Source organism: Octodon degus, unplaced genomic scaffold (assembly GCF_000260255.1).
Source record: "Octodon degus isolate 3935 unplaced genomic scaffold, OctDeg1.0 scaffold00092, whole genome shotgun sequence".
In the NCBI taxonomy this organism is placed as follows: Eukaryota; Metazoa; Chordata; class Mammalia; order Rodentia; family Octodontidae; genus Octodon; species Octodon degus.
This window is the reverse complement of record NW_004524668.1, coordinates 6,316,032-6,342,150: the sequence shown is the minus strand read 5'-3', so window position 1 is coordinate 6,342,150 and position 26,119 is coordinate 6,316,032. Positions and strand designations below refer to the sequence as shown.

At 54.0% G+C, this 26,119-nt stretch overlaps 2 protein-coding genes across 9 annotated transcripts in view; one reads left to right on the top strand and one right to left on the bottom strand.

Moving 5' to 3' along the window:
- The window catches only part of Akr7a2 (aldo-keto reductase family 7 member A2), a 38,989-nt gene extending 31,189 nt beyond the window's left edge, over nt 1–7,800 (bottom strand). For 2 of the 5 annotated variants that reach the window (XM_023722461.1, XM_023722464.1), the window contains exons 1-3: nt 7,456–7,800; nt 5,649–5,836; nt 5,375–5,479 (exon numbers count right to left, since the gene is read on the bottom strand). In XM_023722461.1, the coding sequence (XP_023578229.1) occupies nt 5,375–5,479; nt 5,649–5,836; nt 7,456–7,777 (615 nt within the window). In that variant the 5' untranslated portion in view covers nt 7,778–7,800. Of the gene's footprint in view, nt 1–976; nt 1,379–2,427; nt 2,558–3,099; nt 3,200–3,441; nt 3,539–5,374; nt 5,480–5,648; nt 5,837–7,455 lie in introns of those variants that run through there. The other 3 variants (XM_004637664.2, XM_004637665.2, XM_023722463.1) reach the window with 3 other exon arrangements.
- Nucleotides 7,000–18,051, top strand: Pqlc2 (PQ loop repeat containing 2). 4 transcript variants are annotated; one of them, XM_023722465.1, is made up of 8 exons: nt 7,000–7,399; nt 11,168–11,409; nt 13,809–13,938; nt 14,460–14,547; nt 15,204–15,346; nt 15,494–15,586; nt 16,188–16,373; nt 17,627–18,051. In XM_023722465.1, the coding sequence occupies exons 1-8, from the start codon at nt 7,241–7,243 to the stop codon at nt 17,702–17,704; spliced, it is 1,119 nt and encodes a 372-aa protein (XP_023578233.1). In that variant the 5' UTR covers nt 7,000–7,240; the 3' UTR covers nt 17,705–18,051. The 4 variants fall into 4 exon arrangements, with proteins under 4 accessions (XP_023578233.1, XP_023578234.1, XP_023578235.1 ...); XM_023722466.1 differs by lacking the exon at nt 7,000–7,399 and adding an exon at nt 7,887–8,044; XM_023722467.1 differs by lacking the exon at nt 7,000–7,399 and adding an exon at nt 8,236–8,249.
- The last annotated feature ends 8,068 nt before the right edge of the window (nt 18,052–26,119 follow it).

Here is a 26,119-nt window from a genome sequence, read left to right as displayed (position 1 = left end):
TTATGGACTACTGGAATCTTGGACTATTTTGCTGAGTTCACATACCTATAATATTCAAATGACAGAGCTGGACAGAAAAAGGGATACAGATGAATGTCCATTTTGTATCTGTGTATTCAAAGTGGTTAGGATACATATATAGTTACATTCTCTTAATGAATAGAGGGATTTGTTCTAATGCTGTTTGTAAATAGGATATCATGTCCGCATCTTGTACAGAAATAACCACTAGGAGAGTATGCAGTGTGTTAATTATTGGAACTGTCCTACCAGTTTGATTTGAAACTGTCTCATTGCTATTTGTTTCTCAATAAAATTATGGGGAAAAAAAAAAAAGTTCTACAATCTGGGTGTGACCATTTCAACTGTGGTCTCAGCTACTTGGAAGGCTGATCCAGGAGGATCGCTTGAGCTCTGGCCTTTGAAGCCAGCCTGGGAAAAATGGCAGGACTTCATCTCAAAAAAAGAACGGAAAAGGGAAAGAAATGAAATGAAATGAGGCGAAAGGAAAAGACAGGACAGGACAGAGAAAAGTAAAGCAGGTGTGGGGGTCCATGCCTGCAATGTCAGTCCTTCGGGAGGCTGTAGCAGGAGAACTGCTACAAACCTGAGGCCAGACTGGGGAACACAGCAGGACCTTTTCTCAAAAACAAAGTAAGTCCACTGCATTCTGAGAAGTGTGTGGTAATTTGTGCCCAAATTGGCCCATTTCTAAGTATTTGGCACTATAATCCTGAATGAGAGGAAAGCAACTCCAGGTGCCTGGCCCACCTTCCCCCTCCGAGTAGGAGACAGAGAGGTCAGGCGGGGCTCAGGACAAGGACCCAGGAGACCTTTGCAAGGCCAAGGTGCCCTGAGCCTGTCCCACAACCTCTGCCCCCTGGAGACCCCAGCTCACGGCTCCACCCTTTCTCAGAGATCCCCCTCACCCTGGCAGGGTGGCAAGAGGCAGTGACAGGAGACAAGAGAGCCGGTGTTTCTCCAGGCCAGGGCTGCAGCTGGGCGAGGACTGCTTTATTGAGACTCCTGGAGGGCTCAGCCCCAGCGTCTCCATGGTGTCAGGGTGGCAGGGAGCAGGGCAGGAATCTAGAAAAGGCTGCATGATTGAGGCCATGGGGAGACAGCACGCTGAGGCAGCTTAAGGCAAAGTGGCTAGGGTGAGAGAATCCATGAGGGGACAGAGGGGGCGCCTGTGGCACCTGGAGTCACACCAGGTCTAGCGGAAGTAATTGGGACACTCGTGGGCAACCAGGTGCCAGCCTTGCTCAAAGGCCTCCACCACAGCCGGCTCCAGGGGTCCTTCCTCCACAGCGGCCAGGTTCTGCTGCAGCTGCTCCAGGCTGGACATGCCCAGGATGACTGCATCCCCAGAGGCTCCCTGCAAGGTGACAAGCCACACTGGAGCATACTTGTGCTGCCCAGTGGCTCCAGTCACACCCTTCCCTCCCCGTCCCTGCCAGGACTCAGAATCTGTGTATTTATCTCCTGAGCACCTGGTAAGAACTGAAGGAACCTCTGACTCCCACACTTCAGTACCCTATCGTCTCTTCCCTGTTCATCTACTCAGAGCCAGGTGAGTTCTGCCACCCAAGAGCCAGGTAAAGTCCTTGGTGACTTAAGCTCTCCTGAGACTCAAATCTTTTGTTTTCAGTGTGACTGGGAAGAGGAAAATTACCTAAATCACGTAGACACCATGGAACATCTACAATATCTACACTGTGAGCTGCTTATGCCTAGAGGGGGAGAAGTTTTCACCAGGAAGATCTGAGCCCAAGAGAGAAGGAACCCCAGCTCCATCCAGAGCAGTGGGGCTGATGGGCTTTGCAGCTAAACCTGCATTGAAACGTCTTCCCTGGGGCCAGGGAGATAACTCAGTAGAAGAAGTGCTTGCCTGGCAAGCACAGGGTCCTGAGTTCGATTCCAAGTACTTCAAAATAAATAAATAAATAAATAAATAAATAAATAAATAAATTTCTACCTTGTTATTAGCTATAGGAAGTCCAGCTCCTTGTCAATAAAACTGGAGAAACCATATCTTTTACGGTCTAAGTAATAATGAAATCATGCTTGTGAAATTTATAATGCCTGGCACATGGATGACAGCAGAAAACAATAAACAGGAAGGAGACATTTCAGAAAGGAACAGAAAACAGTCTTTAGAAATCATCTAAAGGGGCTGGTGAGATGGCTCGGTGGTCTGGAGCGCCTACTCAGAACGAGCTAAGCCAAGCAAGGTACAGGGACCGCGGTTCAATCCCCCAGCACCACATGCCAGCCAGCCCCGCCCCCTGGTGGGCTGAGCAGGCCACACACACACACACACACACTGATCCAGTCACCTACACAAAATAAATAAATAAATAAATTAATTAATTTAAAAAAAAAAAAGAAATCATCTAAAGATCATTCCAGGGCCGGCCAGGTTACCTGCAGCTGGGAGTGGTGGTACATCCAGCGCAGGGCGGCCGAGGTCATGCTGGGGGCGCTGGTGCCATAGGCAGCCTGCAGGGCCTTCTCCACCAGGGCGATGGCCTTGAAGTGGTGCTCCTTCCAGAACCTGAGCAGGTGGCCAGGTAGCATGGGGTCAGTACCCTGGAGGCCACAGGCAAAGTGCCAAGCAGCACAGCTGCTCCTATCCATGTCCTGCAGTGTCCCCTCCAGCACTGGCTGTTCTGCTGTATGCAACATTACAATAGCCCAGGCTGCTGACCCTGAGCAGATGTTGGCAACATCTTTATTCTCAGACTCCTGCCCCTGCTCCTCTGTACCTACAGGAACAAAGCAGCTAGGAGGCAAGATGCAGCCCCAGGTCCCCTGTGCCTCCCTCCATCCCTCCAGAGTTCTTTCCTTCCTTCTCCACAGGTGACTTCTCAGGACACAGCTATGGCTGGAAGACCACAGGACCCTGGCTTCCTAATTTCTTCACACAGGTCCCAAGAAAATAAGAAATCTGGGAGCTTTCCAATCCTTACAGGAATCCAGAGAGGTAGGTACAAGTAGCAATGGAGATTTCACCCCCAGGAAAGCAGCCTGCAACTTCACTTCAGATAAAGAGGACTTCCCGGCCCACCCCTCCTGATGCAGGCAGCCCAGGCTCACCGATTCCTATAGGTCTCCGCCCAGCTATTTCCAAAGAAGCGGCCCACGGGCTGTTTTCCATCCTTGTCCTCATATTTGTACCTGCCAGTCAGCAGGCCCCCTGCAGGAAGGCTGTGGTCAGATGCTGGCCCAGGCCGCTCTCAGAGGTTGCCAGATTCTCCAGTTCTGGACATGGGGAGGGAGAGGAACCAAGGAGAGATAGGGACGTAACCCAGCTCTTGCCGAACTCTGACTGCTTCCTGTGGTTTGGGCTGGGTATCCACAGGGACAGAAGTAGGCACAGACAACACAGCCAGCAATGCCCACCCATTCCAGAAGGGCTTGCCCCCATAGGAGCCATACCAGCCAAAGGGTTGTAGGCGTAGAACCTCAATCCAAAGTGCTTGAGGCAGGGGAAGAGCTCTGTTTCCACCTGCCTGGTGGTGGCGTTGTACATGCCCTGTGGGGAGAGGGGCCAGTTGGAGAAGGTGAGTGTGTCAAGGGAGGGGACCCAGCCTGCCTCTCTTCTTTCCCTCCAGTCCTTCTTCAGTCCTTTTTTCAGTCCTAGTGATTGAACCCAGAGGCTCTGTACTGCACCATACCCCTAGACCTTTTAAAGTTTTCATTGTGAGACAGGGTCTCACTGAACCAGTAAATTGCCCAGGCTGGGCTCAAACTTACAATATTCCTGCATCAGCCTCTTAGAGTGCTGAGATTAAAGGCATGTACCACCATACCTGACCTTTTTCTTTCTTTCCTTCCTCCCCTCCCCCTTTCTGTGGAACTGGGGATCAAACTCAGACCCATGCGCTTGCCAGGCAAGTGCTCATTCTACTGAGCCATCTCCCTGGCCCCTTTCTCTTTTTAAAAATGTATCAGTTATTGGACTATTTGCACTTTTTTTTTTTTAATTTTTTTTTGGCAGAACCAGGGATTGAACTCAGGCCCTTGTGCTTGCCAGGGAAGTGCTTATTCCACTGAGCCATCTCCCTGGCCCATGTATCAGTTATTTAATTAGGTTCTTAGTAAGAAATTCAGAATACTAATTTATGAGGATAAATTACATTTGTAAGAGCAAAAACGGATCACAGGTAGCCCTGGAGCTGAGGAACAGCTTTGATTTTTGCTAAAATCTGTGAGTCCACCACTATCTGATCCACCTTGCGCTGCTCTAAAATCTGGTATCTCTCTTTCTTGGTGTTGAAGATCTCACTCTCCTGGTGTCTGGGTTTCTGCAGCTTCTTCTTCTTGAAATAAGCATCAGTGTGGTGTTTGGGGGAGTTTCACTTTGCTGATATCAATTTTTGTAGAGGTTGCAATGACAAATTTCTGGTGTGTTCTTCGTAGAGGAACATGACTAAGGTTGAGAGGCCCAGTCACAAGTGGCAAGCCACTGGCCAACTGCTTCAGGAAGTCCACTCTCTTGCCTCTGTGACGCCCGGTGAGGATGATCAAGATGGTGCCGGGAGTGATGCTAGCTCGAAGTTTCCTCACGTGCTGACTGAAGGGTTTCTTGCCGTGGCTCAAGAGCTTTTGGGGCACATCTTCAGTAGGGCAGTATCTAGGCATTTTTTGAAGCTTAACCGCCTGGGTATCATTCTTGTAACCACCGACTGGTTTTGTGATCACAGCAAGAACTTTCTACTTCTTTTTCTTCTCAACCTTTGATTTAGTAGCTGTGTACTTTCTCTTGTACAAAGCCTTTATGGAATACATAGCAGATTGGGAATATCTCCCAAGTCCTCTAACAGGACAGGATTTCGGCTGCAGTGGGGCTGCCCCTTTTTGGACTTTTTTGCCCTCACCTTACCCTTTTTACCAGTACCACTGGCAGCAGCCTTCTTGGCTTCAGGTATTTTTTCTTTAGTGTCTGGCTTCTTAGTTTTCTCACCTGCCATCTTGCAAGATGGGAAAGAGCCTCTTTTCTTTTTTTAAAAAAAATAATTGTATCTTTAGGATATATACAGACTGAGATCTCAGGCATCAGAGGGCTTTGGGGAGGGGCTTCCCAAGGAAGAGCCATCTAAAGGAGACTTCAGCTCCTCTTCCAGGGAGCCGGTGGAAGGAGGAGACTGAGCTGCACACGCAGGCAGGAAGCCAGCAGGTGCCTGGTGCTCAGCCTGGGTACATGGGGGCTCATACTGAGTCCACCTGAGAGCCACCCACAGGCTTTGGGCAGGGGACAGACTGCTGTGGAGGGACACAGGTGCGTTCTGAGGCACCGATCACAGATCCAGGATCAGCAGGGACCTGGAGCCTAAAGCCACAGCAGCCTTGGCACCCCGGCAGCCCTCACCTGGTACACGGTGGGCAGGATCCAGCCATTCTTCTTGCACAGGGTGCAGATCTCGGCCACCTCCCAGGCGGCATAGTTGGAGAGGCCAAGCTCCACAAACTTGCCCTGCAGGGAGAGGCCCGGTCAGAACCAGGTCAGCCTGGGGGTCAGGCAGGGGAGATGGGGAAGGGACACGGGAGTGGGGTCGCCTCAGCTCTGCTCTGGGTGCCCCGGTGCCTCTGCTCTCCTGGTAGCGTCAGCATGAGAGCCTGAGGAGATGGGCGCCCACTCTTACCTCCTGGTGTAGCTGCTGGCAGGCGCGCAGTGTCTCCTCCACTGGGGTGCCGTGGTCAGGTGCATGTAGGTAGAAGAGGTCCACTCGGGGACACTGCAGCCGCTTCAGTGAAGTCTCCAGCTGGGACCGCAGACTGTCAGGCTTCAGTGTCTTTCCATCCCAAGGGTTGGCCTTCGTGGCTATTTTCACTTGGAGGGAGAATGTAACAGTTAAGAGGATCAGAGCTACTCACTGGCTAGCCACATGATCCTGGCAAATTACCTAAATTCCCTGAGCCGTAATTCCCTAATCTGTAAAATGGGGTAGCGATAACTGAACTGTCCTCGCAGAGAAGTCGCAGGGATTAAACAATATTTTCAGTTGAAGTTTCCCATGTTTATCTTTGTTCCAATCACCATCGTTAGTCACCGAACTGCTGATGGTGCCAGAACCTGCCCAAGAGACTGTGCAGGAACGAAGTGAAGACACTGGGTTCCTGCCCTGTAGGAGCCCACAGACTGCCTGACAGTGCAGCCGAGAAATGAATACAGTGCTACAGGAGCCCCTAGGAGAGGCACGAGGCCCACCCTGATATCCAGGAAAGGCTTGCTCTAGACCACAGTGAACCTACAGCACTCGTATCCCAGTGAGAGCTCTAATAGATCTGCCATCACTAGGCTAGGCGGGGACCACAATCTGAGCTCCTAGGAATCAGCCTCTGCCAACAAGGAAGGGCCAAAAATGTCACAGAGACAAGAAAAGACATCACAGATGCAAGGCTGCACAGTTCTAATTCTGTGTCTGTAAAGGGGACTTGGGAAGAGGGTGCAGCTCTGATCCCAAAGACTCTCAGATACCACTCCACTGAATAGATACACACTAGATCACTCACTGGTTATGTCAGGTGTAAACTAGGCAGCAACTTCGCTGTGGCTGAAGTGTAAAGAAGGAACTCAAGGGGGCAGGCCTGGAAGCAGGAGACCAGGACAGAAGCTGCTCAAGGTATTGATCAGTCTGAGTTAGGTGCATATTGAATAGGTTAATTAGAGATCTTCCGCCCTCCCCAGACCGCAGGAAGGATGCCCAGCCAGCCAGCCAGCCACTGCACTGGCAGTGTTCAGCCGTCTAGGAAGCTTGGAAATGCGTTAACCCTGTTCCTGCCCCTGCAAAGAATCCCAGCTATCTGGACTGATCAGTGGATGGGTTTTGAGGTGTCCTCAATCACGTGGGATACGGGAGAGAAGTCCACAGCTAGTCCTCCACTGCCCCCCGCCTTGGTGTAAACTTTACCTCGGGTGTGATCTGCGGACTCTGGCCCCTTGAGCTCCAGAGCCTCAAAGAAAGCAGGAAAGGCTTGGAGACAAAAAATCAATTCAGAAGCAGAATGTTTATTATCACCGGGATGCCACTGTTGAAGTAGCAAGTGCTGTCTGGAAAGATACAATTTTATCTGTCCAAGTTGTGGATCAAGGAACCTCAGGTTGGCAAAGAGGAGGCTTCACTGTGTGCTAGGCACCCTGAGGCAAAGGGCTTGCAACCTACACCCACCCCCTACTTCCCAGTGGGCCCTTGGCATTCCCATAGGTCTCCACGAGACCCAGAAGCACTGCCAAATGCACGGAACAAAGTCTGGGATGGGACAGAGTGCTCAGAGAGTGCATGAGTGGTCAGGGAGTAGTGGAGAGGCGCAGAGCCTGGGTGAGGAGACCGGTAACGGGCACCTGGCAGGTGCTGCAAGCTCGGGAAAGAGGTGTGAGTCAGAACAAGCTCGGGTGAGATGAGGGCTCTGAGACAGGTGCGGAGACAGGGAGGTCAGGGAGGCCGGTACCTCTGCAATCTGCGCCGCCCAGCCCGAGCCCCAGGCCGCCCAGGATGCTCTCCGACTGGCCGTCGCTATACATGAAGGCCGTGTCCAGCTCCGTGTGGCCGCGCTCCTGGAAGGCGCGCACGGACGCGGCGCTGGCGGACGCGTCCATGCGGCGCCCCATTTCCATGGTGCCCAGCACCGTGGCGGGCTGAACCGGAGTGCCCCCGGTGGTCCCTGGCGGCGGTGGCCGGGACATGACGACGGTGCGACACTGGGCCGGCCGAGAACTTCGCGCTGAGCGGACTGCAGCGCGATCCACAGCCCGAGACACCGAGCGCAGCATCAGGACTGCGCCTGCGCAAGGGTCCACTTTGGCCCCGCCCACGCTCGCGGGGCGGAGCTCGGAGGAGGTTAGGGAGCCAGGACAAAGGCGCGCCGGGCTCTCCGGCGCACACACCCTGTGAGCTAAGGGACGCCTCCAGGGACCGTCTGCCAAGTGCGCGGCATGAGAGGCGGAGCCGCGCGGCTCCCAGGGCGGGGTGGCGGCGTTGGGTCAGCTGACTCCGAGGACCTAACCCAGAAGCCGGGTCCCGCGGCGGATCCTGACGTGGTGAGATGGCTTAGGGGCTGGCGGCCGGTCTCCGGGCTTGGGGTCGGGACTCTTGACGCTTCCTGCCACGTTTTCCAACACCCTCTCCCCGCCCCTGCACCGTCCCCGGCTTCTGTACCCTCCAAAGGCGCGAGATCCCGGGAGGAGGCGCGGGGCTTGCTTGGGGCAGCTCGTCGGGACGGGGGCCTTCGCCACCTTGGGGATGGCGAGCACGGCCTCCAGGCCAGCCTGGGTAGGGTTGGGGTCCAGGTCTGTCACCTACTTCTGTGGTCGATGGCTCCTTGTGGCTTTGTTTTCCTGTGGCGGACCGAGCGAGGGTGCTGGCCCAGCGGCTGCCCTGTCATTATCCCTCCAAACTGGCCGCGGGCCAGGGCCGGAGGTCTGGAGCAGGTGGGATCCCTAAGCAGGGACGCTGCCTCGCCACATTCGCCCAGGTGTGCCCCTGCAAGGCTCAGGGCATGGTGCCATGGGTGCAGGGCCAGTGTGGGCTTAGGAATGTGAGGACAGGCCAGAGTCAGGGTCACAGGGCTTGTCCATTCAACACTCACCAAAGACTACTGTGTGCCCCAAGCCCTGAGGAGTGTGGAGGGGAATTATAGCAGGAGCTGCCTTAGTTTCTTTGGTATTACTGTGTGTTGGCCCAGTGGGGGGGGGGCACCACTGTAATTGCATGCCCTGGGTTACCCCATTTAACCTAAGAGGTGAGGCCTTGCATTATTACCCCAAGTTAGGGATGAGAACTTGAAGGCCCCATGACCTGCCCTGGACCAGCAGCTAGACAGATGGATTAGATTTCCTTCTTAATCCTAGGCTCTCTGAGCGCAGTTTTCTCCTTCTTTCCCTTTCCTCTAAATTTCTTCCCCTCTTTTCACTTTTTCTCTTCTTTCACTTTTCTTCCCTCCAGCTGTTCTCTGTCTCAACATTTTCTGAACTTTTACTGAATACCTTGTGCTGGCGAGCCCACCAGGTGCTGAGACCGGGAAGTGAATACCCAGGGTGAGGGGAGAGGTGGATATTAAAATGGTTGCTGAGGAATTTTAAAAAGCCCTCTTCAGGGGTGCAGCCCAGGGAAGGAGAGGAGGGGGCAGGTTTTTTGTACAGCCCGCTTCTGTAAGGCCCCTTGGAGAGGGCCAGTTTAGAACTGGGTCATAGTATCTCTTTAACAGGACCTGTGGGGAGAAGGACACCTCTAGGTGAATGAGACGGTGTGTGCAGGTGCACGCGTGGGGCAGGAGGTAGAGGTAGAAGGGCAAATCTCTGGATGCCATGGGGCCTCCTCTCAAGGAATGTGCCCTCGAGCCACATGTGCGCTGGTGGGAAATGCCTCAGTGGTTTTGCCTAGGGTTGGGAAGAGGGGTTAGATGTGGATGGAGAGGCATTTTCCAGCACAGCATTTCTCAAAGTACGTGGTGTACTTTGAAATCCTTTAAGAACTTACCGTTCCTGAGGTGGCCAAAGGGGGGGAAGGAGGGGCCCCAGAGTGGCCCAGATACTGGACTTTCCTCACAGCAGTCACTACCACATATGCAGTCAGACACTGGGCTGAGAGTTTTATGTGCGTTTTGTCAGTGCAGCCACCCAAGGCTGGAGTGTCATTAGCTCCATTTTATGGAGAGGCTCCAGCAGGTTAAATTACCAGAGCCGCTCAGCCACATCTGTAAAATGGGGACAGGGTTCCCATCCTGCGGGGGAGTTGTAAGGATGACAGTGTACAAACATGTGGATGACTACAGTGGCATGTTCAGAATCTGTAAGAGGAGGGCGAGGCAGTCCAGTGGGAGGGACTTTTGTATTGAAGGACTTGGTTTGAGATGCCTTTGATGTTGCACAGGTGCGGTCCTTAACCTGGGCCGTGTGTCAGTTTAGGGTGTCCTCGCAGCTGCCAGTGACAAGACATCAGGTGCATGCGTCCAGCATCAGCTGTGCCGGTGGTCATCAAGGAGGGCTGCTGAGAGCCAGGAAGAGGCTTTCTGCTACCTTATGCTGGCCCTTGTGATCCCACAGTAAGCCACATACACAGTGACCTGGGCCCTAGCTCCCACAGTGGGTCACGTTAGGGCTGAGACAGCTTCCTGAGAAAAGGAGCTGACTCGCTTCTTTTCCCCTCGGAAGGCTCCCTGGTCACTGCGACCTCAGCAGTCCCATGGGTCTAGCCAGGGCATTGCTTGGTGAGGAGTGGGGTTCCCAGACACAAACAGGAACAGAGGTGCTAGAGGGAGCCCCTTCTGGGTGAAGAAGCAGAGAGAAAAGAGGAAGCACTGGAGACCCGAGCAGCCAGGCCAGTCCCCAGTGGAGTGTGGTGGCTGTGAGCAGGAGTCCTGCTCTTCTTGGTCCTGGGTTTGACTCTGTCACTTCCTGGCAGGGTGGCCCTGGCAGGGTGCATCACTGCTGTGGTGTCTTGTCCCTCCTGGGTGTAACAGGAATGAGGGAGACAGACTGCATTAATGAGTGCCAGACACTCGGCCCAGAGCTGGTCAGGAACTGGGCTGTCAGGCTGGTGGCAGCCATCACTGAGGGAGATGGCTCCCGTGGGGTCTCCTTCTGTCCTTTGCTAGATTGTCACACAGTGGTGACTGCTCTGCTGTCTGTCAAGGGTCCCCGGGTACTGGGAACAGCCATCTCCTTTCTGCCCCTGCACTTAGCTGGATTCTGGTTTGGGAGGTGACCCACAGGCCATGTGAGCTCCTGGGGAACATGCACTCAAGCACCCCAACTTGCATCTCAGCTGCTAGGGCAACCTCAGGGTATCAGTTTCTCCTTATTCTTATCTGACCGATGTGCGGGGCAGCATGAACTGAACAGGCCTGGCTTTACACACCCAGAGTAATGTACAGTAACAGTAATGACAAGAAATGGCTTCAGTCTCAGTGTTTGTGCAGATGCTCGTGCGCTGCACTCCAGGCCCCGGGCTCCCTCTGTGTGCTTGTGGTTGTACGTGCTTACTTTGATCTGTGTTCCTGGAGGGTTGCTGTGTTCCCATTGGCGAGGACCGCGTCTTTATCTTTCTCTGGTCCTGGCGCTTGGTCAGTCAGGGCTGAGTGATTGGGCTGGGTTAGGGCTGGGTGGAGGTAAATAGGGGGTGGACCTCCCACCACAGAAGACCTCCTCTCTTTCTCCCCGTAGAAGGAGCCCTTGCAGTGTACCAGCACCCATCCTCCCTCCTGCGAGGTCCCTCTGGGCCGTGCCCCTCCCTCTGCAGCCATGCTCTGGAGGAAACTGGGAGCCAGCAACTTCTCCAGCTGCCCTAATGGCTCTGTCCTGTGGATATGGGATGTGTTTCACGAGTGTGCCCAGGACGGCTGGGATCAGGCTAGCGTGAGCCTGGGCCTGATCTCCATTCTCTGCTTCGCTGCATCCACCTTGCCGTGAGTCATGCCTGGGTGTCCCTCGAGGGCAGTGCTGGGGGTGGGACAGTGGCTTGGGAGGAGCCTGGGTGGAGCCCCATGAGTCTCATGCTGGGCATTGCTGAAAGAATGGTTTGCTGAGTGTCCACTCTGGACCTGGTTCACCTCTGAGTGCTGCATGTGTTTTTACCTCTTTTGGTCCTCAAAGCAAACCTTTTCTATTGTACGGAGAAGGGAACCGAAACCCAGGGAGGTTACGTGATGTGCTGTAGGTTGCACAGTTGGTAAGAGGAGGCAAGGAGTGGGAGGGTGGGGCTGCATCTGACCCGGCCTCTGTCCTCAAAGCTTGGATGGTCTGGTGGTGGAGACCACAACACTCAATACCAAACGCTGATAAGGGAGGGGCACAGAGACACTGCATAGCAGCACAGGGGTCAGGAGTGTCAACCCGCAGCAGCTGTGTGTGGTGGCATGGGCCTATAATCCCTGTATTCTGAAGCAGGAGGATTGCAGGTTCAAGCCCAGCTTGGGAAATTTAGCAAGACTCTGGCCCAAAATAGAAAATTAAAAATGGTCTATGGATGTGGAGTGGCAGAGATGGTGACAGAGCTCTATGTAGTGTGTAGGACCTGGGTTCAATCACTAGGGGGGAGGGAGGGAGAGAAGTTGGGGGCTGAATGAGAATCTGAGAGTGCCAACAAAGAAGGACTGGAAGCGAGAGGAGAGTCAGGCTGCTTAGTGTTACCAAGAGGAAGAAGATCACTGGGCGCTGAGGAAGTTCTGGGGAGGAACGGTTTCCTGAAAGTGAAAGATGAAGAGGAGGTGTGTGGGCCAAGGAGGGAGCTGCAGGCATCTGTTGTTGAGCTTGGAGGAAGGGAAAGCAACTCCCAGTGGGCATAGCCTCAGACCTGGGCCCTTGCCTGGGCACATGTTATCAAGGAGGTCTTAATAGGTTTTGATAAGACTGGAATTTTTTTGTTTTTGAGACAGTCTCACTGTGTAGCCCAGGCTGGCTTTGAACTCATGCAATCCTCCTGCCTCAGCCTCCCAAGTGCTAGGCTTATAGGCGTGCATCACTATGCCCCGCAAGACTGGAAAGAGGGAGGATGGATGACTCTGGGGAACAAGGATGGGTCAGAAGGCGGAGAGAGTGAGGGCCAGGCAGGAGACGGAGGAGGGACCAGGCTGGAAGAACCAGAGTTAGGGCCCAGCTGTCCTGGTTTTAGGCCTGAAGGGTGGGTGGAAGGAGGTGCTGTTTAGTTTCTTTCTCTTTTTGGTGCTGCGTTTTTCTTTTTGTTGCTGAGAGCCTCACATACAAAGCAGGCTCTCTACCTCTGAGCTACACCCTCAGGCAACCTCCCCTCCCTTCCCGCCTCCCTACCTTTGCTCCTTCCCTCCTTTTTCTGTCTGAATCTTCACGGGTACTCACACACAGGCGGTCAAAAGGAACTTTGTGGAGCTGGGGTGTAACTCAGTGGCAGAACTCTTGGCTAGCATTCAGGAGGCCCTGGGTTTGGTCTCTAGTACTGCAAAGAAAGAAAAGTGAACGGTAAATGGAGTGTGTATAATGGTCAAGCACAAGACCAGAAGCTTGGCCAGGACAATCTGAGCTGTGTGACCCGTTCTCCTCTGTCCCCAGAGGGGAGGATCATGACATCCCCGAGGGGCACTGGGAAGACTAAGGAGCCAGTATGCACCAAGGCTCTGCACTGTACCTGACACCCAGTGGCCCCAGCAGCATTGGTTCATGCTGAACTATGACCTCGAACCTCCACCTGGCCACAGGTCCAGAAAGACTTTTGGGAAAACATCCAGGGAACCAAAATACCGGAACTCTTTTTACTGAGTTACAGGTTCCCCACCCCACTTTCTCTGTTGCCCTCTGTGGTTTGGCCTATCTTGTCTCATCATCAACTGATCCTAGAGATAGGGCAGGGTATGAGCTGTGGGCTGCTGCACCACTCACACCCTGATCTCCACACCCCTTCATCTTATTCAGAAATTCAGAGGGACTGGGGAAGTAGAGCGCTTGCCCAGCATGGGTAAGATGCTGGGGCCCTGGGTTCTGTCCCCAGCACTGAAAAAATGAAACAGAACAAAGGAATCAGGGAACCTATGAGGTGGATCTCAGGGCCTGACACCAACCTTCTGATCCCATATGGACCCTGAGTGCCCTCTGGCACCCTAGGGCATGGCGGAGGAGAATTGAATGAGGCTCAGAATCTTGTGGCTATAGTCATGAGGCTGGAAGGGATTCCCATGGGGCAAAGAGCAAAGAAAGGTCATGCAGACTCTGCCACTGAGAAGGATCCAGCCAAGTTGTTTTGAAGTTTATGGGAGACGTTTCCTTGTTAGCCCTCCGAGGGAAGGTGGCCTCACAGCCCGGAGCCCCTGCGCTCATGTCTAGTTCCTCTTCACAGCCAGTACATCAAGGCCTGCAAGATGGGCAACATGGACCAAGCCCTGTCGGTGTGGTTCCTCCTGGGCTGGATTGGTGGAGACTCCTGCAACCTCCTTGGTTCCTTCCTTGCGGACCAGCTGCCCCTGCAGGTGGGTGGCCCTGGGCAGGGTGCAGAAGAGGTGGCAGAGGCATCAGAAGCAGGCGACAGGAGGAGAGGCCCCGGCCTCAGAATCCTGACCCATCAGTCCATCCGCTTAGAGAAGCTCTGCTCCTGGTGTGCAGTGGGCAAGTCCCGGCACCTCTCTAAGCCTCAGATTCCCCATCTCCAATGTGAGCACCTTCAACCACTGGGGTCTTTTGCTTCTGAGGGGCTACAACCCGTTGGGTTGACAAGTTGTCAGGATACAGGCCCCTTGAGGAGGAAATGACTTTTTTCCTTGGAAGTCCATGTCATTCTCCCGTGGCCAGGCGTAGCTGAGAATCCGTCCAATAGGTACTGTCTTCCACAGTGGGACTGCGACGTCCTGACTGGTAGCCCCAGCCATGGACCCCTAGGCATCTCCGGGCCTTAGCCACGGTGATCCATCCCTCCTCCCAGCTGAGGAAGCAGGCTCAGAGGTAAACAGAGACTGCAGCACCGGCCTCAGTCTGGGGCTCTTTTCTTCCGCAGACCTACACGGCTGTGTACTACGTCCTGGCCGACCTGGTGATGCTGACACTCTACTTCCACTACAAGTTCAAGAAGCGCCCCTCTCTGTGTGAGTGTGAGTGCGGCTGCTCTGGAGCAGGCCCCCTACTGGCAGCCGGGGGGGGCCTAGATTTTGTGAGGAAGTGGGTTTCCCATTGCTGAGTGATGAACCAGGCCTTGGAAGGCGTTATCTAAGAGCAGGAGTTAATGGGTCAAGATAGAGGATGGAAGGCCCAGAGTGTATCCGGCCCAGACCACAGGGAGGATGGAAGGCCCTGAGTGTGTCCGGCCCAGACCACAGGGAGCTTCCGGTCACGCTGCTACCATTCAGTGAATGTGCTCAGCGCCTCCTCTGGGTCTGACCCTGGGCTTGGAGCTAGGCAGGGTGGACAAGTGCACAGTGGCCACTGTCCTCCAAGCTTCAGGAGGGGCAGTAGACAAGGTCAGTTCAAGGTTGAACAAGACACAGGGAGGCCTCAGAGGGAGCTGTGGCTCATTGGCATTTCCTCTTCCAGACCCTCCTGTCCATATTGTTTCACCTTTGCAGTGCTGGGAGAAGGATACTATTGATAAATTCATTCCACACCTGAGGACTTAAAGCTCAGAGGGGTTAGGTCACTTGTCCAAGGTCACACAGCTGCTGGGGGGCATGACTGGAATGCCACTCCCAGTCTTTCTGGTGGGCCCAGATATGGAATCTTGGCTTCTCTTCTGCCTCATGTCCAGTGTCTGCCCCCATCAATTCTATGCTCTTGTTCATCTTGGGGACCGTGTGCATCACACCACTGCTGAGCAGCACTGGCTCTGTGGCTGCCCCGCAGAAAGTCTTCCAGGGGCGGGTGCTCCTGTCTGTGGAGCCAGGCAATAAGGTGAGGTGTGAGCTGGCTGGGAGCGGGTCAGTGGTGGGGGCTGGCTCTCCCTCAGGGGTCTCCCTGTAGGTCTTGTGGGTGTTTGGTGGAAGACGGTCACCCTTTGGGTCCCCATGAGGCTCTCAGCACCCGCTTCTGTCCTTCTAGCCCTTCACGAAGCAGGAGATCATCGGCTTTGTCGTTGGCTCAGTGTCCGCTGTGCTGTACCTGCTCTCTCGGCTGCCGCAGATCCGCACCAACGTGAGCTTGGGGCCCCTGCATGGACGGGGCCGGGTGGAAGAGGAGCAGCCCGTGGCTCAGGCCTCTGGGTTCAGGAGTGGCACGCAGGAGGCTTTGTCCACAAGAGCTGGCACCTCCCTCAGTGCTGGTGTGGCAAGTTAATTTACCTCTCTGAGCCTCATTTTTTGCCCCTGGAAAATGGGACAGGAGATAGATCCTTGCCTCGGAGGGGCACATGAGAGCTGTGTGTGTCCCAGGACCCAGAGGTCAGATGAGAAGGAACATCCCAGGGCTTAGAGGTGGGAAGGGAGGGAGGGGACGGGAGAGGAGAGGAACGGAGGGGAACTTGGGTTGGGGAGGCTTGCTGGGCAGTGGGAATCTGCTGAGCTGGAGAGCAGAGCATTGTGAGGCTGGCCGCCATGGTCTCTGTGGGGCCTGGGGAAGCCCGAGAGGAGTGGTCAAGTGGGGACCACAGGTCATCAGAAGTGGTCTGCTGGGGCTGGTCTGTGTATCAGCTCAGAGTATGTACAGTGGGGGGGCCCAGTGGATGTGTGAGCAGTTACAATCCAGAATGACAGGAGTCCCCTCTGAAGTCTCCGACCCCCACCTCCTTCCCCCCCAGTTTCTGCGGAAGTCCACCCAGGGAATCTCCTATTCGCTGTTTGCATTGGTGATGCTGGGAAACGCACTGTACGGGCTGAGCGTGCTGCTCAAAAACCCTGAGCTGGGTCAGAGTGAGGGCAGCTATGTGCTGCACCACCTGCCCTGGCTCGTGGGCAGCCTCGGTGTGCTGCTGCTCGATACCATTGTATCCTTCTGTGGGTGCAGGACAGGTGGGGCAGGGTAGGCTGGCGGTTTCTGCCTAAGCATAGCACAGCATTCACTACCACGCTAGCCATCCATCCATCTCATCCATATATCTGTCCAGCTGTTCATCCTTCCATCCAACTTCCCATCCATACATCCGTACTCCCATTCACCCACCCACCCACTTGCCCATCCAGCCTCCCATCTACCCATCTGTCAGTCCATGTACCTATCCGTGTATCCATCCATCCATCCATGCATTCATCCATCCATCCACCCACCCACCCACCCATCCATCCACCCATCCATCCATCTGTGCATCCATCTATCCATCCATTCATCCATCTATCCATCCATCCATCCATCCATCCATCCAAAGAGTGTACACCTCCCATGGGACAAGCACCTGGCCAGCCACTGGGCCCATCAGTGATCAAAAACAGAATCACCCTGGCCCAGAGACACAGCCCACTGCACAGTCTTACAGGACACATGATTTATCCTTGCGTTGACACCAAGTGCAGCAGGGATAAGCCACGAGAGTGCATTACTGTGGGATTGTCCTGTTTTAGAACGTAAACAAAAGCTTCTGCAAGTATCATTTAAAACTGTGGCCTGCAGGAAGTTTTTGGTCAGGCAAAGGACGAAGTTCCAGGCCTGGCTTGTGCAAAGGCCCTGAGGAACGCAAGAGGCAGCCCGTTCAGGCTATGGGAATGAAAGCTGGCACATGGAGTAGTCACACGCCAGTTAAAGTCAGAACATCCTAGGTTCAAATCCTGCCTCCTCTGCTTCCTAGCTGTGTTACTCAGCAAATGCTCAACTTCTCTGTGCTTCTATAACTTCATGTGAGCTACCTCCCTGGGCAGTGATGGCACATGATGTTTCTGAACGCTGTCCACCCGACCCAGCCCTCAGTGAGCGCTCAGTAGATGTTCGCTAAAGGGTGCACAGGACGTTATCTGGGGAGAAAGTAAACGTGGCCCTTAGAAATGCTTGCTGAGTCCCAGGGCTATAATGAGAGAGGAGAGTCGTGCTGAAGGGTGGAGGGCGGCAGGGTGGCAGCGCGGGTCCTGGGCCAGGGTCTGGGGCAAGAGCTTGAAGAGGAATGGGGTATGGCTCGGTGGGGCACAGCAGGAGCCAGGGTCCTGGCTGGTGTTCCACCTGCAGGAGGGGAGGGAAGCGGGAGGCACTGCCCCAGCGCCCCCAGGCAGACCCGACTCAGGCTGCTCCCTTGGACCTTAACCTGGCCCTCAGATCTCCATCCAGTTCCTGATGTACAGGAATGCCACCGAGGCTGCCTCCCCCGAGCGTGAGCCCCTCCTGCCCAGCTGACCAGCGCCAGAATGAGCCTCGAAGCAGGGACCTCCAGTACCATGCCCAGAGGGACAGGTGTGGGTAGTGACATTGCCGCCGCCCCAGGCCTGCAGCTCCTGTCCAGCTGTCCTACCTCCCCAAGGCCTCTGATCCTGCCACCTGGACTGACTCTTCCAAAAGCAAGACAGCTCTGAACTGGCCCACTGAGTGGACACCTCCAGGTCAAAGGCAGCTGCTCTGATTACAGCGCCCCTCTGCCCACCTACCTCATTCTGCCTGTGTCCTCCTCCGGGTTGCACCACGGTGAAACTGCCCAGGACTGTCACAAGGACTGATGTGACCTAGTAAACATACCTTCCAGTGGGGCCTGACTGCTGCTCTGTGCTTGGGTGCTGGGGACTGTGCTTTTCCAGGAGACAGTGGTAGATGGAACCCAGGGGTAGGGGGTGGGGTGGAGGCAGGCTGGGATGAGGCTGGAGACCATATCTGCCTGTACCCTCGCCCAGCCTCCCAGCATCCCCGGGTTCTTTCACTGTCATCTCTGGGTCCTGTCTGTCACAGGTCCCAAGTAAGAGTGACACCATAGTGGGCTCGCTGTGCCTGGCTATGCAGGGAGAAGCAGGTGTGGCTCAAGGGTGGTATGGCGGGAGGTTTAGCCCCACAGTGTGAGAGTCTGGCATATAATTGGGGTTCAGCGTTGACTATGATTTTTTTCATTTGGAGATGAGGAATAGCCAGTTCTCCCTGGAGGGTGGATGCCTTCCTGGAGGCGGCGACAGGCTAGACGTGATGGCCGGAGCCAAGGGCTGTGTGACCAGAAGGAGGAACGTGCTGCAGGAATGAGTACACTTGACCTGCCCAGGAGGCCCCGTTGGGGACAGAGCCATGCAGAAGGCTGCTTGCAAAAAGCCTTCCTGAGGGACAGCCAGGTCACGGGGACAGGGTTCATGGCAGCACCCATGGGCAGAACAGTTCTGTTGGGTAAGTTCCTCTGGCTGAGACAAGGAGGGCAGTGGGATCTGCAGCTCGGGTGCATCGATGCAGGCAGGGCCAGCCGCCTCGCCTCATCTGGCAGGTCTGCTAAGCACTGGTGTCCCACGCAGCAGGGATCCCTGGCACACTTGCTGGGCCTGGCTGGGCTTCATCTCCGTGGCTCCCTCTGCTGGGTGGAGTCGTGATGGCCACTGTGCAGATGGGAAAGCAGGCTTAAGGGACTAGGTGGCCAGCCAGGGGTGCCAGCTGTTTGGCACACATCCTCCAGCTTCTGGCTCAGCTTAGGCTGCAGGCTGGCTGATGGCTGTGACATTCATTTCCCAGTGAGCAGAAGGGATGGGCCCTGCAGCCCGGTCGTCTGCACCTGAGCCCTGGCCCCATTGGGTCTGTCTGTCTGTCTTTCTTTCTGTCTGTCTGTCTTTCTTTCTTTCTTTCTTTCTTTCTTTCTTTCTTTCTTTCTTTCTTTTCCTTCCTTCCTTCCTTCCTTCCTTCCTTCCTTCCTTCCTTCCTTCCTGTATCTAGGACAGGGTCTACAGGGTCTCACTACATATGTCAGACTCGTAGTGATTCTCCTGTTTTCAGCCTCCCAAGTGCTGGATTACAGGCGCATGTGACCATGCCATCTCAATCACCATCTCGGTGCGCCCCGGGGATCGATCCCCAGCCGCTGCGCTCTGCCTAAGCAGGCGCTTTAATCCTCTGAGCTATCGGGCCATCGGGCCAGCCCCTCATTGGTTATTTCTTACACCAGGAAATGTTTCGAAGCCACAGCTGAGCCACCAGGGCCTTTAGTTGCCCCCCTGTTGAATGAAGGTGAATTCTCAGCTCGCTCCTCTTTCCATCCCTATTCCCATCTGACAGGGCTTTCTTCATGGCTACTAGGATGCACCTACGTCCTGAGTCCTGCAGAAACACTATTAACTGAGTGTGTGGCTGGGGTTACCTTTGCCCATAGGTTAGTTCAGCTGAAGACTACTAATCTAGCCCCCCAGCTCCAGGACAGTCCTGAGGACGGGCATTCCCACTGTGTCCAATTCCTGAGCCCCAGCATTGTGGACAGAGATGGTGCATCCTGTTTGCCATGTATCCGCAGGACATAGTAGATGCTCAAAACATGCCCGAGACGCTGACCCTTGCATTCTTGTTCCAGTGCTAGCTACCAGGGGCCGGGTGAAACCCTTCCCAACCTGAAGACCTGGGGGCTCTTTGTGCAGCATGAGGCCCAAGTGCAGGTCTAAAGTCCCTGAGTATAGGTGACAGGGCTGTCACTAACCAGCACATAACTACCGAGCTGTATGTTACATGGCTGAAGTGCATGGCATATGACTTATACTCCATAAAGCTCTGTAAAAATAGCAAGGTAAGGGCCGGGGAGATAGCTTGGCTGTAAAAGTGCCTGCTTGGCAAGCACAAGGACCTGGATTCCATCCCCGCTACCGCATGCTGTGCCAGTCCCTCGCTGAGCCAGTCACCAAAACCAGCACATGCCTGTAATCCCAGCACTGAGGAGGCTGAGGCAGGAGCATCACTATGGGTCTGAGCTGCGTAGCGAGACCATGTACCAAATAAGAGATTAAAAAATTGAGCTAGTAAGTACAGTAATATCTTGGTTTGTGAACAATTCAGTTCAAAAACAGAAACGTTTGGCAGAATTTGCTTCTGTTTGCAAATGCCACATCAGGTGATAAACACAGTTACAGCCATCTTGCTCACATGACTTCCCTAGACTTGTGGAACAAATTGTTTGTAAACCGAGGCACCATGGGAAGCTAAGGTGTGTTAGTTGATACATTGTGTCAACTTGGCTGACTCAGCTGCAGCAGATCTCAGCGTGGGGGCCTCGCCCCGCAGGTGGGCAGGGCCCAGGAATTGAGAAAGGCAGGAAGCCGCCCTGCCTGGTTTCCTGCCGCCCCGCCCTGCTTCGGTGGAGAAGTCTCAGTCTTTGGAGGAGCTGGACCTTCGTAGCAGAGTCACTTTGGAGGAGCTCCAATCTTCACTGTGGAGCGCTGGTCTTCGCAGTCAGCGCAGAAGGGAGAGAGAGGCCTCATGGATGCCACCGCAGCTGCTCCTCCTCTGCTCTTCATTGTTCTCTGCCTCATGAACTGCTGTTGTTTGCCTTGGAGCCAGCGGAATATGGACTGAACCTCCAGTAACTGTGAGCTAAATAAACCTTTCCTTCATTTTGAGTGTAGGGTATTTGTCCCAGCAAGGAGTAAAAAGTAACTAAGACAGAATTGTAACGAGAATATAAGCACAGATTGCATTCACTTTCGTATCCAGTGCAAAGTAACTGGCAATGGAGGACCCTGTAGCCAGTGAGGTGCTAGAGAAGTCAGGGTTTCCTTTCCTAGACGGCTCAACGGGATAAACAGCGTACAGATGTGCTTAAGCCAGTTCACCCTGCAGAGCATTTATGGAACACCTACCCAAATTAGAGTTTCACAAAAGAGGTAGAGGGGCTGGTGAGATGGCTCAGTGGTCTAAAGCACCTACTTAGAACAAGCTTAGCAAAGCACAGGGACCGCGGTTCAATCCTCCAGCACCACATGCCAGCCAGCCCCACCCCCTGGTGGGCTGAGCTGGCCACACACATACACACACACATACACACACACGCGCACACACATAAATAATAAAAAAAAAGAGGTAGAGACAGTGATGTTCGTGGAAGCAGAAAGTAAAAATGGAAGATGTAGTCAGAATTCTAGCACCCAGGAGGCTGAGGCAGGAGGATTAGCTGGAGTTTGAGGCCAGCCTAGGCTACATAGTTCAAGGCCTATCTGAACTACATAGCAAGATGCTGTCTCAAACCCTGCCCCCCAAAAGACTAAATTTTAAATTTTTTTTTAAAGGTTAAGTGACATACAAGAAGTGACATACAAGAAGGGGACTATCTTTTCTTTTGTTGTTGAGACAGAATACTTGCCACCCAGAATTAAGGGCAGAAAGGTTTGTTTAGCTTACAGTTTGTCGAGTTTTCAGTCCACAATGGACTGTGTCCAAGGCAGGGTGATATGGCGCAGGGGCGATACTTCTGGGTGGTGGAAGACAGCAAAAGCAACTAGAGCAAAAGGGGAGGAGCTCAAGACTTTCTGTATTGTACACAGGCTGCCCACCCTAGGGTAGGTGTGGCACTCCCACCCATAATCCCAGCACTAGGCAATGAATTAATCACGAACTGTAGAAGCCTGCATTTAGGACTACATACGGCTTGAGGGAGGGGTACATCTGGACAGAAACCATAACAGGGAGGTACAAATTATAACCAAAGTACAAAACAAATCGGCGCTAGCCAGTTTGTTTTAAAGAGCTATTTAAGCCAGGGGTGGTGGTGCATGCCTGTGATCCCAGCCCTTGGGAAGCTGAGGCAGGAGGATCATTTCAAGTCAGCCCATTCTGGGCTACATAGTGAATTCAAGACCAGCCTGAACTACAGAGTGAGACCCTGTGGCAAAAATAACACCCCCCACCCCTAGCTGTCTATATAACGGGTCATGAGCTTCCTAAAGGGACACAAAGTGGATTGCAAAATCTGCAACAAGGCCAGGCACAGTGGCACGCCCTTGTAGGCCCAGCTACTTAGGAGGCTGAGGCAGGAAGATCCATTGAGCCCAAGAATTTGAGGTGAGCCTGGGCAGCGTATTGAGGTTCTATTTTACCAAAACAAAAAACCTGCAACAATGGCTCTCATTCAAAATATTTGTAGCGGGGCTGGTGAGATGGCTCAGTGGTCTAAAGCACCTACTTAGAACAAGCTCAGCAAAACACGTGGACCGCGGTTCAATCCCCCAGCACCACATGCCAGCCAGCCCCGCCTCCTGGTGGGCTGAGCTGCCCCCCCCAAAATAAATAAAAATTAAAAAAAAAAAAATTTGTAGCTATGTGGGTAAGTTTTGAGGGAAGTGACTACATGACGACGTGTGAGTAATGTAATTTCTTGCATTTATCAACCTTAAGTGGAGAAAAAGGGGTGTTTTAACTTCCACTTATGTAATATTTATAGTATTTATACAATTTATAATGGGGCTCAGGGCCAGCCAGATAGCTCAGCAGATTAAAGTGCCTGCTTAGGCAGACGCAGGGGTTGGAGGTTTGAAGCCCAGCCTGCCATGCTGGCCCCACCCATGGGCCATGCTGAGACAGTGATTGAGACTGGGCATGGTGGCACGTACCTGTAATCCCAGCACTTGGGAGACTGAAAACAGGAGAATCACTACAAGTCTGATCTGTGTAGTGAGACCCTGTAGACTGCACTAAATACAGAAAAAGAAAAGACTATATAATAGGGATGAAGCATATACTTACTGAGTTTTCAGACTGTTACAGATGCTGAAAAAAATCACAGGGGCTGGGCATGTAGCTTGGGGTGCAGTGTATACTTAGCCTGCATAGGCCCTGGTTTCAACCCTTAGGACTAAAACACAACCACCACCTTCTCCCGCAGAAAGGAGAAAATTGCAACAGCTTTTTGGAATTCAGAGGTGGGTACCAGGAGCCTCCATGGCAGGGACAGACAGCAGCTGGTTGTGGTGGGGCAGGCAGATCCTGGCTGTGGGGTGGAGCAGACGGAGGCTGCACCCCTGGTTGTCCCCCTATGGATCTGATGAGCAGGGAGAAGCCCTGCCTGCTGCTTTGGGCTGTGAGGGTTCTGGGCCATGCTGGGGCATGGTGACCGGCTGGCTGGTCCTTGGTGTCTTTTGGGCTCACTGATCACCAGCGGGCATCTCTGGTGTCATGTACTAAGCAAGCTGCCCAGGAAGCAGTGCCAGCTGCAGGCTGATCGCAGAAGGGAAGCGGGAGGCGGTGGGTCTGGAACCAAGGCGGCCCAGGCAGTAGTGAGGATGCAGCAGCTCTGTGAAGGACTGGGGTGGCCATCTGCACTGGCCTGGCAGTGTCCCTCCAGGGACGAAGGACCACCAAGGGGGTGTCACATCGATATTGTATGGAGGTGATGGGGCACCAAAAGAGAAGAGCAGGGGCTGGAGAGATGGCTCAGTGGTCTAAAGCACCTACTTGAAACAAGCTTGGCAAAGCACAGGGACCGCGGTTCGATCCCCAGCACCACATGCCAGCCAGACCCGCCCCCTGGTGGGCTGAGCTGGCCACACACACACAATAAATAAATGTAATAAATAAAAATAAATAAATATTAAAACAATACTTTAAAAAAAAAAAGAGAGAGAGAAGAGCAGCAGGTCCCTGAGGCCTGTGCCATGCTGCGGTGGCAGGGCCTGCACTCTCGGAGGCAACCAGCTGCCTAGGGAATAAGCAGAATGACCAGGGAGGTGTTGAAGACAAGGAACCTAGGGACCCAGAAGACCATCCCTATAGGAAGGGCCACAGAAGCTGATTTGGCAGTGGGAAGACAGCTCTGATGATCCACCGAGCCGCCTCCATCTAGGGGCACAGAGCATGGACAGCTCCAGGGTGCCAGACAGTCCTGTGCAGGCTCCTGGTTCTTGGCCTCGCTCTGTCCCCATGGCTACCTGATGTTGTTTGTTGGCACCAGGAACACCTCCAGGAGGCCCCTAGTGAGTCCATGAGGTGTTGACATGCTGCACTGCTGCCAAGCCCCAGCAGCCTGTCACCTGCAGCCCACGGAGCCAGAGGGCTATCGCCATCTCCAACCCCAGCTTCCCTGTGCCTTTTTCTTAGCCTCCTGTCCCTCCTGAGGATGTGCCCAGGGTCCTGACAGCTGCTGCAAAGGAACAGGGAGTAGCTGGGTCCAGGAGCCTGGGAGATGGCTCGCTAGAATAAGGGCTTCCCTGGCAAGCATAAGGGCCTGAGTTCAATCCCCGGTTCTGCCAAGAAAACAAAAAAAAGGAGTAGCCAGGTCATGACAGAAGGCTACTAGATGGCCCTGAGCCACACTACAGGCTCTTGTCTTTGGCCATTTGCTCCTTGCTGCCCCTTGTCCTGTGACTTTTTTATTTTGGGGGCAGATACCGGGAATTGAATTTGGGACTTTTGTGCGTGCTAGGCAAGTACTCTATGACTGAGCTGCATTTCCAGCCCTGTCCCTCGTCTAAGACCCATGTCAGGGCCCACTGTCCCCATCTCTCTGACATCACTCAGCATCAGAAAACCAGCAGCGGTGGCCTGTGAAGACTCTAGCAGGCAGAGCAAGATCAGGCCCATTGTGTGTCCCGTTCTTTCTGATCACAGGCAGGACTGCACACCTACATAGGCAAAAGCTCACAGGTTGTGCCTCGTGTGTGCTGTGCTAAAGCGAGCCTGCGAGGCTCTAGTGTGCTCCCAGGGACCTGGGAGGAAAGGCTCGCGGTGCTTAATCTCACCCACGCCCACGCTGCAGTGCCAGAGGCCAGGGCTCCCCTCCCCATTGCTCCCCATCACGTATTCCACCAGTACTTATGTGATCCATCATCTCAGTTATTATTATTATTTACTTTGTGGCAAGAGCAGCTAAGCCTCCTGGGTACCAAAAGGAACGGAGTGAGAGGCTTCTCTCGTTCTGCTTGCATTGTGCAGCGCTGGGAGGGAACTCTAGGTAAGTGCTCCAGGAGGAGCCAGCCGTCCCCAGCCTACTCTGCCTGTTTCTCTGTCCTACACTACCCTGCATCCCATGTGTTGCTGCAATAAGCCGCCAGGATGAGGAGCTGGGGTCCTTATGCCAGGGCCAGGGCTAACTATATCCTACTTTATTTATAGCAGGCAAGCCCAGGGAGGTGGGTGGGACAGCAGGGAAGGGTGTGGCAGGAGCTCTGAAACCTGGTTCAGCGAGAAAGCCCAGCTCTGAGGCATCTTTCTTCAGGTTTCTGCTGTGAAGGACACGTGGATGGACGCAGCACCCCCAGAGGGGGTTGATGGCTACAGTCTGTGCTGTGACCTGGACGTTACATGCTGGCCACGCGTCAAATGTTTTATCAGTTTAATACCTGACCCGGCCTCTGACAAAGGGCAGTACGTGGACTTCAGGAGCCTGAAGCGAGCTCCAGCCACCCGGCACACCTGGCGGGTACTGCAGTGCTTCTGGGGGAGCAGGGAGGGGCAGGGACTTCCCCCCACCTGATGCACGCGGGGCCCTCACATGCGGGCCCGCAGGTGGGCAGGGGAAGCGCTCAGTGCAGTGCCTGGCCCTCCAGCTCCCCACTTGACTTCAGTCACTGCACTGCCAGGTCCCCCACCCTAATGGCCCCCCCCAGCTGGCTGAGGCCACGCATGCAAGGAGAGTGAGGTCAGCGAGAGACAACACAAGGCCGGTGCTGTGTCCCAGTTTCTTTTTATTTATTTTTTTGTTCTTTTCATTTTTTTAAAGTATGGAGGCTCAAGTATAAGATGTAGATTTATTTTTTTTTTTAAGCTTTACAAAAAAACAAAATAAAACAAAAAACTCCTTTTGCATTCCATAAAAATTGACAGAAAAGCACCTGGCCACAAGAGCAGGACGCCGCCCCTCCCTGTGGGCTGCGGCTGCGCAGG

What these genes read in the sequence shown, in the direction of transcription:
- Pqlc2 (XM_023722465.1), top strand. Translation starts at nt 7,241, where the DNA reads ATGCACGGAACAAAGTCTGGGATGGGACAGAGTGCTCAGAGAGTGCAT. An exon ending in CAAGAAGCGCCCCTCTCTGT is followed by an intron (nt 14,548 to 15,203) that starts GTGAGTGTGAGT and finishes CCTCATGTCCAG; the next exon opens with TGTCTGCCCCCATCAATTCT. An exon ending in CTGTGGAGCCAGGCAATAAG is followed by an intron (nt 15,347 to 15,493) that starts GTGAGGTGTGAG and finishes CTGTCCTTCTAG; the next exon opens with CCCTTCACGAAGCAGGAGAT.